Source organism: Sorghum bicolor, chromosome 8, assembly GCF_000003195.3.
Source record: "Sorghum bicolor cultivar BTx623 chromosome 8, Sorghum_bicolor_NCBIv3, whole genome shotgun sequence".
NCBI lineage: Eukaryota > Viridiplantae > Streptophyta > Magnoliopsida > Poales > Poaceae > Sorghum > Sorghum bicolor.
The window spans coordinates 7,319,397-7,338,184 of record NC_012877.2 but is presented as its reverse complement, the minus strand read 5'-3'; the positions used below and the strand labels follow the sequence as shown (position 1 = coordinate 7,338,184).

At 46.2% G+C, this 18,788-nt stretch overlaps 1 protein-coding gene and 1 pseudogene across 1 annotated transcript; both read left to right on the top strand.

Moving 5' to 3' along the window:
• LOC110429640 lies at positions 928 to 3,535 on the top strand. Its single transcript, XM_021445893.1, has 4 exons — positions 928 to 1,456; positions 2,265 to 2,311; positions 2,408 to 2,665; positions 3,210 to 3,535. The coding sequence occupies exons 1-4, from the start codon at positions 1,298 to 1,300 to the stop codon at positions 3,217 to 3,219; spliced, it is 474 nt and encodes a 157-aa protein (XP_021301568.1). The 5' UTR covers positions 928 to 1,297; the 3' UTR covers positions 3,220 to 3,535.
• Positions 9,189 to 18,571, top strand: LOC8084741 (annotated as a pseudogene).

Sequence of the window (18,788 nt, the reverse complement as noted above, 5' to 3'; positions counted from 1 at the left end):
ATCACCCCAACTTAGTGACCTCACAATCGAAGGCTACAAATCTGACACATATCCAAAGTGGTTACTTGAGCCATCCTATTTTGAAAATTTGGAAAGTTTTAAGCTTAATGGCTGCACTTTGTTAGAAGGCCTACCCCGTAATACTGAGCTCCTACGGCATTGCACTAGGCTGTGTCTAAAAAATGTTTCAAAATTGAAGATATTACCTTGTCTTCCAGCAATGCTTACAAAATTGTCAATTCAGACGTGCCCACTGCTTATGTTTGTCTCCAAAAATGAGCTTGACCAGCATGATTTGAGGGGAAATATAATGAAGACAGAGGACCTGGCGTCTAAACTTGCATCAATGTGGGAGGTCAATTCGGGATCAAATATTAGGAGAGTTCTTTCAGAGGACTTTTTTTCGCGAACAGGGCTGCTCCCGTGTTTCATTAAGATGAAAGGAGTTTTGAAATTACAAAAGCTGTTAGGTCCGCTACCTTCACTCGTTTGCGAGTGGCAAGCGATCAAATTAGCGCAACTAACAACCTAGAGAAGAAAAGTACTATACGGCGCTTATTTGCGCGACACTGGCGTTGTCAAAGAACGCCCAGACCGTAGCTAAGGGGATGAAGCCGGCCTCGATCCAATGGCTTCCTTCATCGTGGATGCGCTTTGCGATGGTCGCCACCGTGGACACTTCAGCTTTTAATTAGCTATTTGCATCTCGACAATTAGATATACTCATTTTTCTAGTTTTTTAAACTTCATAACTACTTTTTTATTTTTTTTCTATTGGTTGAATTATTAATCCTGTACAAAAGTATTATGGAACATAGAAAGATATATAAATTTTTAAAAATAGTAGTACTTCTACTATTTAGATGTTAGAAACTATCTCCTCGACCTTTTTATCTCCCACGAACCCGCTATCCCGAAAGAGAAAAAAAAACTCGTAAAATCTAAATTGGCACGCACGCGTTGCGATTGTTGTTAGCGCGCACGCGCCAACCAAGAGCTCCGAGCAGAGCCGGGGAGCCGCCGCCCGTTTCCGTTTCCGTTTCCGTGGGGGAGGAAGTTCTGGCCCCGACCCCGAGCTCCGACCGAAGATTACCGAGAAGGAAAACCTAATCCTTTCCGTTCCCGCCGCCCCTTTGTGTGCCGTCGTAAATAGCAGCCGAATAGAGAGGGGGGCGAGGAGAGATCAGGAGAACCCAAACCACGTCGTCAACCCTAGCTATCCTTTATTCGATTCGACTGGACTCTTCTCTTGTCGCCAAGAAGGAACAAAATCCGATCCCTTTCTGGTAAATCCATCATGGCAGCCGCAGGAGCAGCGCTCCTTCGATCCGTGGCAACCAAGATGGCCCGCGCACCGCCTCGCCGCCTTCCATCTGCCCTGGAGCGCCATGGCCGACTCTCAACGGGTTCTAGATTCTCTACATCTACTGGTTCTACGCCGCAGCCAGCCAACCAGGTATGCTGCTAGCTAGGTCTCTGATTTGAGATTTGAGTACGCTGCTCCTCTTTGATTTGGTTTGGTTTGGTAGTCTTTAAATTTGGTGGCCACATAGGACAGTAATTAGTAGACTATAGGCATCTTTCCTTCATATATATATTAGAAAAAGGTATAATTTTTATTAGAAAACATCTTTCATATAAATTTTTCTTTACTATAGAAAAAAAGTATAACCTTTATCTTTATATAAGAAAACGTAGGTGAGGGGAAAAATATTTTCTTTTTCTTTTGTCGAACTGAATCTGAAGCAATAACGATTTGCCAATCTCTTATTCTCTTACAACCTTTTATGTAGCAACTTCTATTCAACTTACTTAATTTTGTTTATTAATGTTACTCGATATACTGTTTTTTAAGCAATTATAAATTATATTGTCGTTTGACATAGAAGATTGATTTTTAAGGTTACAAAGCCCGGTCGTTTAGGGCCTTAGCTGCTGATCAGAGCTGTTTCCCTCTCTACCATGAAGCTTATCACCTATCGTCATATCTATCATTATTAAGCTACATAAACCTAAATTGCTATAAATTCTCAATGTCGACATGTTTGTTGTCACATTCTGATCCTACCGGATCACATTCACATTTGATCCTTTACTTGAGATTACTATTATTCTTATATGATTCTACATGAAATGAAGTTAGTAATATCAATGGCTGATTTTTGTCATGCTAGCTCAATGTGACCATTTGAACCTAGATACATGTTGTGATTGTGATAACCATCATATTACTGGTATTGATGATGCTGTTTGTTCTTCTTTAGGGCCCGCAAATTCATAACCAGGAAGTTCCCAGCAGTCTGGGGTACAGGTATGACTTCTCCTTCCAATTTCGATTTCTATCTATAAAGAAACAACAACTGATAATTGTTTGTACGAATTGTTACATCCATTTGTTTCTTTTCAGGGCCATAGTTGCATTCAACGAAGCTGCATCCATTGTAACTTTATTCCTTTGGGGTGGCATCGCGTTTATGCATTTTAGTGTCAGTCCAGCACTGGACCGCATAGAGGCTGACTTGGACGCTCAACGTCAATCATGGGCCTCCTTGAGGGAAGAGACTAAGAAAAGCCATGAAAGGACACGTGCGATCCTCGTTTCTAATAAGGAAAGTCAGATTGAAGCTACAGATGTTTTTGAAGGCAAAAGGATTACGGGCATCGGGTATTAGTTTTAATTATACTCTCTATTTTTTTATATGCTGCCCATACTTATTGACTTTCAAACTTTGTCATCTTTGATCAGTGATTCATCTAATGGTACACATTTTGTGACACAAAAAAAGTTTTTTCATTCATTTCCAATTTGAGATTACTTTCCTAGGTCCATCATTCTATTAGGAATAATAAATATGAAATAGGGCAAATCAGTGTTCGGAATTATTTTGAAATGGATGCAGCAATAATCCGAGGGAAACTACTGCTGAACAGAAAATAATATTATATGATCTATTTTCTACAAATGGATATTAGATGGCATACTATTGTACTACACACTACCATTTTAGAAAGTGCATGGCATTTATATCATAATTAGTCTGGTGGTCTATGGTTGTTATATCAATTGATTGATCAGTTGTGTGGTTCTGGTGCGTAAGCTTACTTGGTTGAAACACAATTGGTTTCATTTTAGCTATTGTGCATCAACTACATGTTTCGCTTTTCAGCAGTGCAAATTGCTAACTTTAATTGTTTTGTGCACCATCTAGGACAAAGTAAGAGCATGTTGCTTAGGTGGCTTAAGATGATCATTGGAAACAAGAGTTGAAACAATCCTTGGAGGAGGATGAGGATGACAAGAAATGATATGGAACTGACAATGGAGATCAAAGACGAGCAAGTTATGTGTGATTTTTTGTTTTTGTTTATGATAATTGATTATCAGAAACAAAATTGTATATTCTTTGTTGAGCGGTGACAAAAAATGGTCTGTGATAGCATCTGTTAGCTTCATGACTGTAATGAAAATAGTTTCCAATGATCTAGACATGATGAATGAATCAAGGAAGTAATAACCTGCACGTGTCGATTTGAATGGTTTGTTGCTCCTCTCCCATAGCAAATCCTGATCTTTTCGGTTACTGGTTCTTTTTAGGTAAGGGTAGGGTAGGGGGCGTTGGATAATGATGGTCCTGACTCCTGAGTAGATTAGATTGAAAAATGTTCATTTTGTAAGTCGAAATAAGTATCGGCACTGAGTACCCGATGCAGTTGTTGAGATCAGAAAGACAGTAAGATTTAGTGATGGGATGCACTTTGTTTACTGAAATATAAGAATTTGAATCCTGTACAGTCAAGGAGGTAGGAGCTTGCATAAGGACCGCCGAGCTTTTGCGACATTCGAGCTCAATATTGCATTGGAGTAAGCCCTTTTTTCCAGATTATACTCCAATAAAGGACAAGGAAATTAAGGCTGTAGCTGAAATGTTAAGAGGATAAACTGGAATCAGGAACTACTGTTAGTGTTAGTTAAGTGTGCCATCAGTTGTTAGAGATTAAGAGGTCGAGTCTGCACTTCAACGTTTGCTCTGATTTGTGTCCCTTTTGGCTGTTATTATGTTGTTTCATTCATTTTGTAGTTTTGGCCATATATACTGTTGCAATTAGCTACTTGGTCTGTCTGGTCAAATCATTCATATTCATATCTATGTTTTGGGGTGGAGAACCAACGAGGAAATCGTCTGTCCTATTTCTAGTACTGATTCCCATTCTCTACGCACTGAGTCAGTCAGTGTAATCACACACCCAGTTCGTCACCACACGCAAAAGCCACGCGGGGCACATGTTTCATTATGAGATGCAGCATCACATCAGTGGAAACATCTAATGACTGGAACCTAATCAACCATACGTTCCATAGCTATCAGGCACAGATTTCGCATTTGCCATTGAGTAACATACTTCAGTCTCAGGACGAAACCAAACTCATCAGTAAACTGAAGTCAAATGATTGCTCTAGGTTCAACCTTCTTCGCACATGCAAAATACTCCATGAATCTCATAAGCAATAGCTTGATGAGCAGAAATTCCTTCCAAGAATATACGTTAACAATGAATCAACCTCTTAACTTGGACATATTGTTGATATGATATACTAACCAGTAACCAGCTTACACCTTCCAACACCAGGGTAAAGATGGGACAGAGTGAGGAAATGCAATAGCCGAATTTCTGCAGATCGCGTCTATCAAAATTCCAACTCTCATGGGTACACGGCCGATGCACAATACCAAAAACTGCCCCAACACAAGACAGCAAGCACGCCTTGCATATAGGAAACACAAGATTAAGAGGAATCATCAGCTTGTGAGCAAGACCAGCGGCACACAAGGTATAGCCGGAATGTTGCCACCTGTATCCCAAGCAAGTGTTGCCAGAGACAAATCAAAGTGGGCTCAAACCAAAGAAATAGACCAGGGCCTTGTTTAGTTCACCCTGAAAACCAAAAAGTTTTCAAGATTCCCCGTCACATCGAATCTTGTGGCACATGCATGAAACATTAAATATAGACGAAAACAAAAACTAATTACACAGTTTAGCTGTAAATCACGAGACGAATCTTTTGATCCTAGTTAGTCCATAATTGGATAATATTTGTCACAAACAAACGAAAGTGCTACAGTATCGAAAACTTTTCACTTTTCGGAACTAAACAAGGCCCAGTATAAAACATGATGGCGGATTTCAACGGTTAAGAGATGGACAAATGGTAGGTACTCGACTATTACTGAGCACTCTAATAGTCTAATGAAGAGCAGATGGCAGTAAGAATGAATTGCCTATTGATGTCTCATGTAAACTCATCAACCAAGGTACTTAATTTTTAGAATGTGGTGTCAAAATGTAATTAATTACAGTTAGAATTGAAAGATGTCCCTCTTAGTTTGATTAGGTTCATTTTAAATCAAATACGCGCAGCTCAGATTATATAGCAACTCTACAACAAGATGACCTTTCCAGAGTTTGTGCATGTTCTGGTGAAAGGGGTTTGCCTTCGTTACAAAACTACATGATCTGCAACTAACTCTACAACACCTGACCAACAATGGTGAACTTTTCAACCATTTTGCTTGCAGATTCACGCACATGTGTAAATGCAGGGGCAAAATACAAACCCTTGTTCAGATGCATCAAACCAAGTAAGCTGTATGTTTCATGAGATGCAGCAGCATCAGACAGTGAAAACATAACAAGTGGACACATAATCCACAGCTGCCTTTCAGCATTTGCCATTGAGGTACATTCGGTTTCACTCAGAAACCCAACTCAGAAAACTGAGCAAAACAATCGCTCAAGATTCAACCTTTGTTGCAGATGCAAATTACTCGATCTCAGAAAGAAAACAATCGCACGGTGAGCAACCATATGGTATTGTACCTTAGAAGAATATGGTTTCCAGCCAAGCATCCATCTCTCAACTTGCATTGGACATCATGTTGATATATCATATATGCGACGAAGCATCTTACACCTTCCAACACTTGAAAATCATCAATCTGGAGATCAGCAGCACACAAGATATAACCGTACTGAAATGTTGTCATCCGTATCCAAATACAGCGCTGCATGCGAAAGAGAAATCAAAGTGGGCTCAATGCATGCAAAGAAAGAAAAAAAAATATAACAAGTGGGCTCAACGCATGCAAAGGAACAGACGGAGAGATGACAGCTAAGAATAAATTCCCTATTGATGTTTCATGTAAACTCATCAATCGAGCTAGGTATTCAATTTAAAGAGTGAGGTGTAAAATGTAATTCTTCAAAGATGCTTGTCTTAGTTTGGTAAGGTTCACTTTAATTAAGGGGGTGACTGAAGTCAAACTTTCTAGTGCTTATAAATTATTATGGCTTTATCCCTTTCAAATCCAGAGGTTAATCGTACTCTGGCAACTTTACGTAAGGCAGAGTTGGGTTTTTTGGGGTTGATAGTGGAAAAGTCGACAGATAAGTCATCCTTACTGTCCCTCTACAGAACCGTACATGAGATTTTCACCTCATACGGCTCCTCGTTCAATTCTTTCGAAGGGATCCAAAATGCCAAAATTTTCAGGGTTATATTTAGTTCAATAAAAAATGCAGAGTTTATTACCCTCATGAAGGTCTCTTGAGGGTTTTTTTTTTTTGCCTTTTGAGGCCAAAATCCAAAATGAAGAATAACCACTTTTTCGCCAAAATTTTTGCAAGTGTTTAGTTGTATTATGCAAAATAATAAACTAAAACCCAAATTTTTCTAGAATAAAAGGGAAACTAAACAACCCCCTAAATCAAATATGCAGCAAACGCGAGTTTGTGCAGTGTCTAGTGAAAAGGGTTTCCCTTCCTCACACACTACATGATCTGCAACAAACTAGTGAACATTTTAACCATTTTGCTTGCAGATTCCTGCGAAACGAAATCGCAATTAATGTGGACAAATGAAATTATTATTATATAAAATAACCATCCGTCTAAATAAAATATAAAATAGATTAGAATCAGTCTAGTCTTGGGCTAGCCGCCTCAGAGAATGACAAAGCTCGTATACTCTATCCTCCACCTCCACTCATGGCCCTCGCCGTGGCCATATCCCGTCGCCTTTGTCATCGTGGCTCCTTGGTTCTCTGATGGTGTTGCGGAGCGGAGGACCGACGTCGGGGAAGGGATCGGAGCAGGTTTTCAGTTGGGCCTTGTTTCACTTGTTTCTCCCTAGCTCAACTATGGCAGTCATCCGATTTTCCTCCCTGCTCTACAAAACCAGTTTTTTAACCTCTTCAACTTTTGAAAATCGTTCGCTTTTGCACACTGATGATTTTGAGAGTCGTTTATGCTGATGTGGCGCCACTTCTAAAAGGGTAATTTGGACTAAACTAAAAGTTCAAGGAGGTAAATTAAAGCAGAATTATTATTTATGGAAATATCTAAATATTAATAAACAAATTTAAAAATTTATTCAGACATATTTCTACATGGAAAGATAATGTGATTAAAAATCCCAAAACTTGGTTTAATCTTGAAAATTCATAAAAAAATTATAGCTCGGAAAATTATGAAACTTGTTTCAAAATTTTTAAAATCATGCTCTATGTTATGGTGCCTCGGTTGAAATTGTTTGAATCTTAATGGACTCATTTTGATGTTTATTTTCTAGTAGAAGTTCTCATATCTATTATAATTAGTCGATATTGCTTTTTGAGATTGTACCTCCTTTTGAATATAGATGATTTATTTGTTAATTGGTCAAAACGGGTAAATAAGAAGTATAATACATTGTTATTAATGGCAGCTGCAGCACTCTTATGGGCAATACGGATAACAAGAAATGAAATTGTTTTTGACAAATGTAAACTAAAATCTTTTTTACAGATACTGTTTCGAGGCACACACGGGCTGTGTCAGTGGCATGATTTGAAGGATCAAATGATCTATGCAGCGCAGCACCTAGAGACGTCGGCTTTAGAATTCTTTAGCTCCAATAGTTGGCTGTCACATAGATTTGTCGATTTTGCTTAGTCAAGAACGTTTCTTTTGTTTCCATAGTCGTGTGAGCGGTTGTGTGCTCAAATTTGGACTTTGTAATAATTGGTCTGATTCTACCTTTTGGTAGATGAAGCCGGATATTTTATCCATTATCTAAAAACAAACTACACAGAAGCGCTAGTAAAGCATCATCATGACTATAGTGGGCACTGGTTCCCTACCCTAAATAAAATGTTAAAGTATCTACGTTAGCTTGCGTGGCTGCATACACCATGCCACATGTGCATGCATGCGCTCTTTGTTTAATATATTTAATTATGTTTTATGGACCATTAAATAAATTAATTAAATTTTAGTGCAATGAATTATGAAGCATAAGTGACATGAAAATCTAGATGGTAGCACACGGGTCATGATATTTATAGAGATATAATCAAGAGACATGAACAAGATATTTCAAGCTAGGCACCATAACGTAAGTATGTCTCAAAAAAAAAAAATCTAAAACTACTTTCATAATTTTCGAAGATAAAACAATTATTGTATGGATTTTAAACTAGGTTTTTGGATTTTTATTTGTACTAGCAAAATATGTCCGTGCGTTGAATAAGCTATAAAAAATATGTGTACTTACATATTTTTTTATAATTTATTTTATGTAAATTAATATTGGTAATAATATGACAATGCTCTATTAAATCTATATCAAATTAAAATAATAAAATTAGATTTGTACAATTGGAAGAACCAAAGTTTAGTAAAATAGCATAAAAAAGATTCAACTTTAGAAATTCGACATTAAAATGTTTCTCCCATGTACAAATAGCAAGGATACGAGTTGTGGCAGCTGAAGGGCTTGAATGAGCTTGGTGGCAGTTTAAAAGTAGAAAATCTTGAGAATGTTTCATAAAAGGAAGAAGCCTTAGAGACCATGCTATATAAGAAGAATCGCCTTAAAAATTTAAGTCTTGTCTGGAGTAGCGAGAATGGAATGGATGCAGCAGATACTTTACATTTGGATATTCTAGAAGGTCTGAGACCATCACCCCAACTTAGTGACCTCACAATCGAAGGCTACAAATCTGACACATATCCAAAGTGGTTACTTGAGCCATCCTATTTTGAAAATTTGGAAAGTTTTAAGCTTAATGGCTGCACTTTGTTAGAAGGCCTACCCCGTAATACTGAGCTCCTACGGCATTGCACTAGGCTGTGTCTAAAAAATGTTTCAAAATTGAAGATATTACCTTGTCTTCCAGCAATGCTTACAAAATTGTCAATTCAGACGTGCCCACTGCTTATGTTTGTCTCCAAAAATGAGCTTGACCAGCATGATTTGAGGGGAAATATAATGAAGACAGAGGACCTGGCGTCTAAACTTGCATCAATGTGGGAGGTCAATTCGGGATCAAATATTAGGAGAGTTCTTTCAGAGGACTTTTTTTCGCGAACAGGGCTGCTCCCGTGTTTCATTAAGATGAAAGGAGTTTTGAAATTACAAAAGCTGTTAGGTCCGCTACCTTCACTCGTTTGCGAGTGGCAAGCGATCAAATTAGCGCAACTAACAACCTAGAGAAGAAAAGTACTATACGGCGCTTATTTGCGCGACACTGGCGTTGTCAAAGAACGCCCAGACCGTAGCTAAGGGGATGAAGCCGGCCTCGATCCAATGGCTTCCTTCATCGTGGATGCGCTTTGCGATGGTCGCCACCGTGGACACTTCATTTCGGAAGATCCTCGCGTTCCGTTCTTTCCAAACTTCCCATGAGACAAGGAGGACCAAGGCGTCAAAACCTTGCCTCTTTTCCGAATCAAGCAACAACCTCTTCTGCAGCCACCAAGCAGCGACATCTTCATCGCCGAGGGTATCCATAAGCTGGTGTAGGCCAACAGGTACTAGGACCCTAAACCAAACCTCCCTGGTGACCACACATCCCGCCAATAGATGTGAGACCGTTTCGGATGCCTGGCTGCAGAGGGCGCAGCCATCTTCGTCTTGCAGACCGTGGCGCTTGCGGCGATCACTCGTCCAAAGCCTGTTGTGCAAACCCAACCAAAAGAAGAACTTCACCTTAGGTGGCGCCCTAACACGCCAAAGCTCTTTAGCGCCATACAGCTCCGTCGAGCCCGCGAAGAAAGCTCGGTAAGTGGATGACACTAAGAACTTTCCATCCGGCGACCACTTCAGACGAAACAGTTCGCTTGTAGGGGGTCCAGAACGATGTCGCAGGCAAGCGCCCAAGTTCTGAGGAAGTCACACAGCACTTGCACTGTTGTTGCACCAGAGATATCCCTAACCCATCTTCTGTTGAGAACAGCCTCACTGACCGTGCGTCCTCTACCGGCCCTTGAGGTTGCCTGAAAAAGCACCGGAGCAAGGCAGCGCAGCGGGCCATTCGGTAGCCAACGATCGTTCTAGAAACTCGCAGATTTGCCGTCCCCCAGCCACACCGAGCAGGAGGCCTGGAACATGGAAACTGCAATCGGCTCGCGTTTTGTAGGCAGCCGAACCCATCACCTGTCCGGCTCAGCTCGTTGCAACCACTCCCACCGGAGCCGTAAAGCAAAGCCAAATAGCCGGAGATCAGTCATTCCCAAACCACCATAGATGGTCGGAGAACACACCGTTCGCCAAGCGAGTTTGCACTGACCGCCTCCCGTCGTTTCTTTTCCGGTCCACAGAAACGCCCGCCTCAGCTTATCAATCTGCTCGATCGCCTAGGAAGAAAGGCATGTAGCTATGGAAACATGGACCGGGATGGCTGACAGTGTAACCTTGGCGAGTAGGGCTCTGCCTGAGGATGTGAGCAGTCCAGATTTCCAGAACGGGATTTTTGCGGCGACTGCATCGATGATAGGCTGTTCCTGGGCATGCGGAAGCCTGTAGATGGACAGGGGCACCCCAAGGTAGCGACATGGAAAGGGGGCAAGTCTGCAAGGGAATACTGCCTGAAGCTGGGCAACCTCCTCATCAGAGCATCTAATTGGTGTTGCTAGGCATTTGTCCACATTGGTCACCAGCCCCGATGCTCCCGCAAAGCAGTCCAGTATCGCTCAGAGGCACTGAAGGTCGCGTGCAGTAGGAGCTAAGAACACGACTAGATCATCCGCATATAAGGATGCACGTTGCTGAATGGCGTCGCCTGGCAGCCGAGAAAAAATGCGACGACGATCAGCCTCGACGATCAAGGAGTTGAGAACTTCCATCACTATGACAAAAAGCATTGGCGACAAAGGGTCTCCCTGCCGCAGACCGCGAGCATGGCAGAGACGACGTCCTGGCCGCCCATTGACAAGCACCTTAGTGCTGGCCGAGGACAGCAAGATGGCCAACAGGTCCGTCCAATGTTGTGGGAAGCCGATGTGGCGTAGTAGTTCCAGCAAGAATGGCCAGGACACCGAGTCGAATGCATTGGCAATGTCCACCTTGATCAGCAGGCAGGGAAAACGTCTGGTATGCAGCCACTTACAAGTGAGCCTAACAGTTCTGAAATTATCATGTATGCATCTCCCTTTTATGAACGCACTCTGGTTGTTCCGCACCAAGGTTGCGAGGAGTGGCGCCAAATGACGGGCGAGGCACTTGGACAGCAGCTTAGCAAAACTGTGCATCAAGCTTATAGGCCGGTAATCCTTCAGAGATGAAGGTTAAGGAGTTTTGCGCAGCAGCACCATAAGTGCATCGTTCAGCAGGTAAAAACTCCTTCCATCAAGGGACCATAGCTGATTGAAAGCATTGAGAATCTGCACTTTAATGATCGGCCAGGCCACCTTGTAGAAAATACAGGTGAAGCCACCCGGCCCAGACACTCTGTCATTTGGCAATTCCTTAATTGTTTTCTAGATTTCAGCCTCAGTGAAGCAGTCACCGAGGTGCTCAAGCTCTAGTTGCGGAATGCCCAATTGCTGAAAACTGATGCCATGCGATCGTGTGAAGGGCTTGCCATGTATATCACTATAATAATTGTAGAAGGGAATAGAATGGAGGGAATCACCACACACCCATTGTGGGTGGGGAGCCTTTCATATATATAGCCAATAGGCATGCATGGACGTTACGTACATGGGAAGCTATTCCCTGTACAAGGAAACAATCCTAGGCTATAAATAGAAACAATCCTAGGCTATACATGGCAGCTAGCCTATCTAGGGGATTGCCAATCAATCTCTAATTGATCCTGATATATACATATCCTAATACATGCCTGCAGTCGTAGCGGAAGCATCACGAACGCATAGACTGGTCCGAAAATCAGTGAAGAGTTGGACGGGCAGACCCTTGGTCATGATGTCGGCGAACTGGTACGCAGATGGAACATGGAGAACACGGAACTGTCCTAGAGCTACCTTCTCGCGGACAAAGTGGATGTCAATCTTGATGTGCTTCGTGTGGTGGTGGTGTACTGGGTTAGCAGCCATGTAGATAGTGCTCACATTGTCACAGTAGACAACCGTCGCAAGCGGGATGGAGATGTGGAGCTCCTGCAGTAGCTGACGAAGCCAGCAACACTCAGCAACAACATGGGCTACTGCACGGTACTCCGCTTCGGCACTAGAGCAAGACACGGTCGTCTGACGCTTGGAAGACCAAGACACCAGGTTGTCGCCGAGGTAGACGCAGAAGCCGAAGGTGGAGCGGCGTGTGTCTGGGCAGCCAGCCCAATCGGCGTCAGAGTAGGCTGTGAGCTGATCGACAGCACCGGAGCCCAAATGCAGACCTGCGGACAGAGAACCCTTGACGTAGCGCAGGTGCGGTTCACGAGGGTCATGCATGAAGAGGCAGACCTGCTGGACAGCAAAGGCCAGGTCCGGCCTCGTCAGGGTGAGGTACTGGAGGGCACCAGCGAGGCTCCTGTACTCCGAGGGGTTGGTGACTGGAGCACCCTCGGAGGCGGACAGCTTGTTCCGAGCTTCCACCGGAGTAGGTGTCGGGTGGCATTCAGACATGCCAACACGCTGGAGGAGGTCAACGGCGTACTGTCGCTGAGAAAGGAACAATCCACTGTTGTCCCGTGTCACCGAGATGCCGAGGAAGTGGTGGAGGTCACCAAGGTCTGTCATGGCGAACTCCGAGGGGAGGCTGGAGATGACGTGCTGGAGAAGAGCCGGTGACGACGCGGTGACGATGATGTCATCAACGTAGAGAAGGAGATAGGCCATGTCGTTGCCAGCCTTGTAGACGAACAGGGAGGCATCCGATTCGGATGGGGTGAAGCCGATGCTGTAAATGAAGTTGGAGAAGCGCTGGTTCCAAGCTCGCGGTGCCTGCTTAAGCCCATATAAGGACTTCTGCAGCAAGCAAACAGAGTTAGGTGCAGCGGGGTCGATGAAGCCTTTCGGCTGCTCGCAGTAGACCGTCTCCTCAAGGTTGCCATGGAGGAAGGCATTCTTCACGTCGAGCTGGCGTATGGGCCAGTCTCGAGACACAGCAATGCTGAGGACGGTGCCGATCGTGGCTGGTTTGACGACCGGGCTGAACGTCTCGTCGTAGTCGACGCCGGCCTCCTGAGAGAAACCGCGAACAACCCAGCGCGCCTTGTGTCAGGCGAGGGTTTGAACAGCCACTTGCCAGTGATGATGTTCGCACCAGGTGGCCGAGGTACAAGGCGCCAAATGCCGTTGTCGATCAGCGCCTTGTACTCCTCTGCCATCGCAGCGCGCCAATTAGGATCGGCGAGGGCGCTGCGATAGTTTGCGGGGGTGGGCGAGGCGACGGAGGCGGTGAAGCCGAATCGCTGGACTTGGCGAAGGGAGCCGGTCTGTGAGTGCGTCACAGGCTGGGTCGCTGGAGCAGGTGGCGGTGCTGGTGGTGCCGCTGGTTCTGCAGCAGACTGGGTCGCTGGAGCAGGTGGCGGTGTTGGTGGTGCTGCTGGTTCTGCAGCAGGGGCCACGGAGGCAGCCGGAGCTGCAGCCTTGGTGGTCAGAGGACGGGCTCGGCAGCTGAAGACGATGCCGAAGCGGTGGCCGCCTAGCTGTGGCCCGCCCGCAGGAGCAGTCGGCCGCCCCTGGCCGCCCGGCTGTGGCCCGTCCACAAGAGGGGCAGCTGGAGTGTGCCCGCCCGCAGGGGTGGCCAGGGGGTCGAGCTGTAGTATTGGCCGGGTCCAGGAGCGTCGGGAGCACATCCTCGTTGCTGTCAGCGAGTGGTGGAGAAGTGCTCGCTGGTGTCGTCTAGGAGGAGAGTCCCTGCATCAGAAAGTCAAGTGACAACGGCATGGAACCCGCTGATGATGTTGCCGAGAATGGAAACACAGACTCGTCGAAAATGACATGACGGGAGATGATAATGCGGCGAGTGGCCATGTCAAGACAACGGTAGCCCTTGTGGGAGGATGGGTATCCGAGGAAGACACAAGGTGTGGACCGAGGTGCGAGTTTGTGGGGGGTTGTGGCAGTAAGGTTTGGATAGCAGAGACACCCGAAGACGCGAAGGGAGGAGTAATCTAGGAGGGTGTCGTGAAGGATTTGGTGAGGTATTTGGTTGCGGATGGAGGAGGATGGGCGCTTGTTTAGGAGGAAGGTGGCTGTTGAGAGGGCCTCAGCCCAGTAGGGAGGTCGCATGGATGCGTGGAGGAGCATGGTGCGGATGGTGTTGTTGGTGGTGCGGAGCATGCGTTCAGCCTTGCCGTTTTGTGGTTAGGTATAAGGGCAGGAAAGCCGTAGGGTGATCCCACGGGGCAGTGAGGAAAGAGGTGGTGGTGTGGTTAACAAACTCAGTTCCATTATCTGCCTGAAAGGATTTAGGTGTGCTGCCAAACTGTGTTTGAGCGTATGCTATAAACTCAACAATGTGGCGGTGCACCTCAGATTTGTGGCGAAGCGGAAAGGACCAGCAGTAATGAGAAAAATCATCTAGGAGGACAAGATAATATTTAAAACCAGAGTTGCTAAGCACAGGGGATGTCCACACATCACAGTGAAGTAAATCAAAGGGAGCCATGGTTATAGAAGTGGAGTGACTAAATGGAAGTCGCACATGTTTGCCAAGTTGACAGGCATGGCAGAGGCAAGACGAGCTCTTATTGTAGGAAATGACCGACATGCTCCGTAGAGTGGCGAGGCTAGATGAACCGAGGTGGCCGAGGCGGTGGTGCCATAGGGACGACGTGGTGGCGAGGCTGCAAGAGTGAGCTGATGTGGAGGGATAGGTGTAGAGGTCGCCACCACTATTGCAGCGAAGAGTCACGCGCCCCGTCTGTTGGTCCTTGACAGAAAAGCCACAAGCGTCAAATTCAATGGAACAAGCATTGTCACGGGTGAATTGATGAACAGAAAGGAGGTTGCGCACCAGAGCAGGGGCAACCAGAACATTGTTAAGGTGGAAAATAGTGTTTGGGGAAGAGAGTGTGCATGTGCCACTGCAGGTGACAGGAATGGTGGTGCCATTGCCAACTGTTATACCGGAGGGAGGAGGGGGGAGACAGGAGAGGAGTATACCATCCGACGATGACATGTGAGCTGTCGCGCCGGTGTCGAGAACCCAGGGAGAAGGCCCCTAGAGGGACATCAGGTTCAGGGCAGCGACGAGGCCGGCCTAATCCCAGCCACCATGCTGCTGCGGGGATGGTGCGGAGGTGTCGGAGAACTGGGCAGGGGCAAACGCAGTGTGCGCCTGGGCCTGGGGGAAGGTGCCGAGGACCCTAGGGCCGTGCCAGGCCTGGTTTGTCGCCGGCGGCTGTGGGCGCCAGGGCTGCTGGTGCACCCCGGCGGTCCAGGGAGGGTAGCAGTACCAAGGGGCCGCAGGTACAGGCGACCTATGCCCGCCACCGCTGCCCTTGCCCTTCTTCTTCCAGCGACCATTGCCGCTGCCCTGACCGCCGCCGTTGCTGGAACTGCCGCCGTAGCCGCCCTGACGACCGGCGATGGGGCCACCGCCGGTGGTGCTGGTGCGGCAGCCGGTACCGCACGCAGCGTGATATGCTGTCTGGGCCGCAACGGTGCCCTCGTTGGAGAGGCGGAGCTCCTTCAGCACGAGCTTCTCGCGAGTGGTGGCGAAGTCCGACAGCGGGTGCGAGTCGGCGATGTTGTTGGCGGTGCTGGCAAAGCGGGGGTTGAGGCCGCGGAGGAAGTTGAGGACGAGCTCTGAGTCGGTGATGGTGCGCCCGACATCGCGGAGTGCATCGGCGGTGGCCTTCATCCGCTGCGCGTAGTTGTTGATGGAGGAATCGCTCTGCGTCATGGAGTGAAACTCGTGACCCAAGAAGATGGCACGCGGAGCCTTGTTGGCCTCGAAGAGGCGCCTGATGGCGACCCAGAGCTCGCGCGCAGTCTGGTTCGGCGCCGCAGCCAGGCCGATGACGTCTGGCCCGACAGAACCGAGCAGCCAGCTGCGGACGCAGGCGTCAGCAATGGCCCAAGCAGGATCGACAGGTCTGGCCGCCTCCGTGCCGTCGACGTGTGGAAGGAGACCGAATTTCGCGCAGAGAGAGGTGAAGAACGGTTCCCACTGATTGAAGTTGGGCTTCATCAGTTCAAGGGTCACCGGGATGTGGTTTTTGACGTTGATCGTCGCATAGGGGGCGACAAACACAGTAGGAGCAGAGAGGGTGTTCATGCTGCTCGAGGAGCTGGAGGACGTGATGGAGCTGGAGGCAGAATCGGTCATGGCGACCTAGGAGGGGGGGCAGCGCAACAGGGAGGGCTGGTGCGATGGGAGGGAGAGGACCTAAAAATAGCTTGATACCATGTAGAAGGGAATAGAATGGAGGGAATCACCACACACCCATTGTGGGTGGGGAGCCTTTCATATATATATAGCCAATAGGCATGCATGGAAGTTACATACATGGGAAGCTATTCCCTGTACAAGGAAACAATCCTAGGCTATAAATAGAAACAATCCTAGGCTATACATGGCAGCTAGTCTATCTAGGGGATTGCCAATCAATCTCTAATTGATCTTGATATATACATATCCTAATAATAATCGTAGATCAGATCCGCCTTGGCTTCCTCTGCAGTGATCCACTGCCCGTCCTGCTGAAGTGCTGTGATGGTGTTTTTTCGATTCCGATGGCAGGCTTGCAAGTGAAAAAACCTTGTATTCACGTCACCTTCGCCCAAGAAATGAATTCACGATCGCTGTCGAGCAATAGTTCTTGCCAGTGATGCCAGGCCGAGCGATTCCCGTTTGAGTTCTTTTCTAAGGTCATGCTCCTCATCAGACAAGGACCGAGATTCCTGTGCCGCATCCAGCTGGGCGACAATCTCCCGTGCAGCGAATAGCTGAAAACGAATGCTGCCGACATGTTTTGCGCTCCAACACTTAAGTGCTTTGGCCGTCCTCCGCAGAAGGTAGTCCAGTGCCTGGCAGTGATCCACGTGCGGTAGGGTGCACACCCAAGCCGAGCTGACAACCTCCAAGAAGCCATCGAAGCGTACCCAGATGGACTCAAATCTGAACCGTGGCCTCGCCCATGGCGCGGTGCATAGGTCCAGCAGCAGCGGTGCATGATTCTTCAAGAGGGCTATTCATCACTGAAGCAGTTAACAACGCAGATGGGTGCTGATATATCGCAACATCTTCAAGTTATTGAAAGTGGCCTGGAGGAAGGAGGAGATATAATATCGGTGAAAGAAAATATGATCAAGGCATGGCTTTTTTGCCATGAGCAGAGGATAACAGTCATTTATGGAAGGACCATGGAGGTGCCACTGGTTCTACCATCAGGAATACGTGAACTTCGTCTTTCTTCATGCAGTATTACAGATGAAGCTTTAGCTATTTGCCTCCGTGGCCTCACTTCATTGACAAAGTTCAGACTGGAATATAATATGGCATTATCTGCACTTCCGTTAGAAGAGGTGTTTGAGCATTTGATAAAGCTTGACTCGTTGACTATAAGAGGTTGTTGGTGTCTCAGATCACTGGGGGGGCTTAAGTGCTGCTCCATCTCTTTCCAGACATCGTTGTATTGATTGCCCTTCTTTAGATCTGGCATGTCGAGAAGAATTTATGTCATTCAACCTTGTTGGACGCCTATACATATGTGGCTGCATTCTTGCAGCCGATTCATTCATTAATGGCTTGGCACACCTAAAATCTCTTTTAATTAAATGTTGCAGAAGCTTCCCGTCCTTATCGATTGGCCACCTGACCTCCCTTGAATCATTATATTTACATCATCTCCCCGATCTGTGCTCTATTGAAGGCTTGTCTTCCTGGCAAATTGATGACCTAAGTTTGATAGATGTTCCGAACCTCACTGCCAAGTGCATCTCACAGTTTCGTGTCCAGAAATGGCTCACTGTCAGTAGTTTCGTACTGCTCAACCAGATGCTCAAGGCTGAAGGGTTTATAGTCCCACCAAATATTGCTCTTTGTGATTGCAAGGAGCCGCCAGCTTCATTTGGAGAATGTGCAAATCTCTTATCTGTCAAGCACCTGTACTTTCCGGACTGCAAAATGGAGTCCCTGCCAGGAAATCTAAAATTGCTCTCAAGTCTGGAGAGTCTTGATATCTGCAATTGCCCCAACATAACATCTTTACCAGTTCTGCCATCCTCCCTCCAGCGCATAAATATATATGGTTGTGACGACTTGAAGAAGAACTGCCGAGAGCCTGATGGAGAAAGCTGGTCACAGATTTCACACATCCGCTGGAAGCGCTTCGTTTAATATCGCCACTTGAAAGAAATGAGAGAAGGTATAGGTTTCACTGATTCATTCTCCAGCACAATGAATAAGGTTTCCAATATTTTATTTAAAACATTTCATTCATGTTCTAAACAGACACCTCGTGGTCACCCCAACGCAGCGGCCTCGTCTCTGCAGACTCGCCACCCAGCTCAACTGCTCAGAAGCCGATCTGTTGGTGATGCCGTCCCTTTGGTTC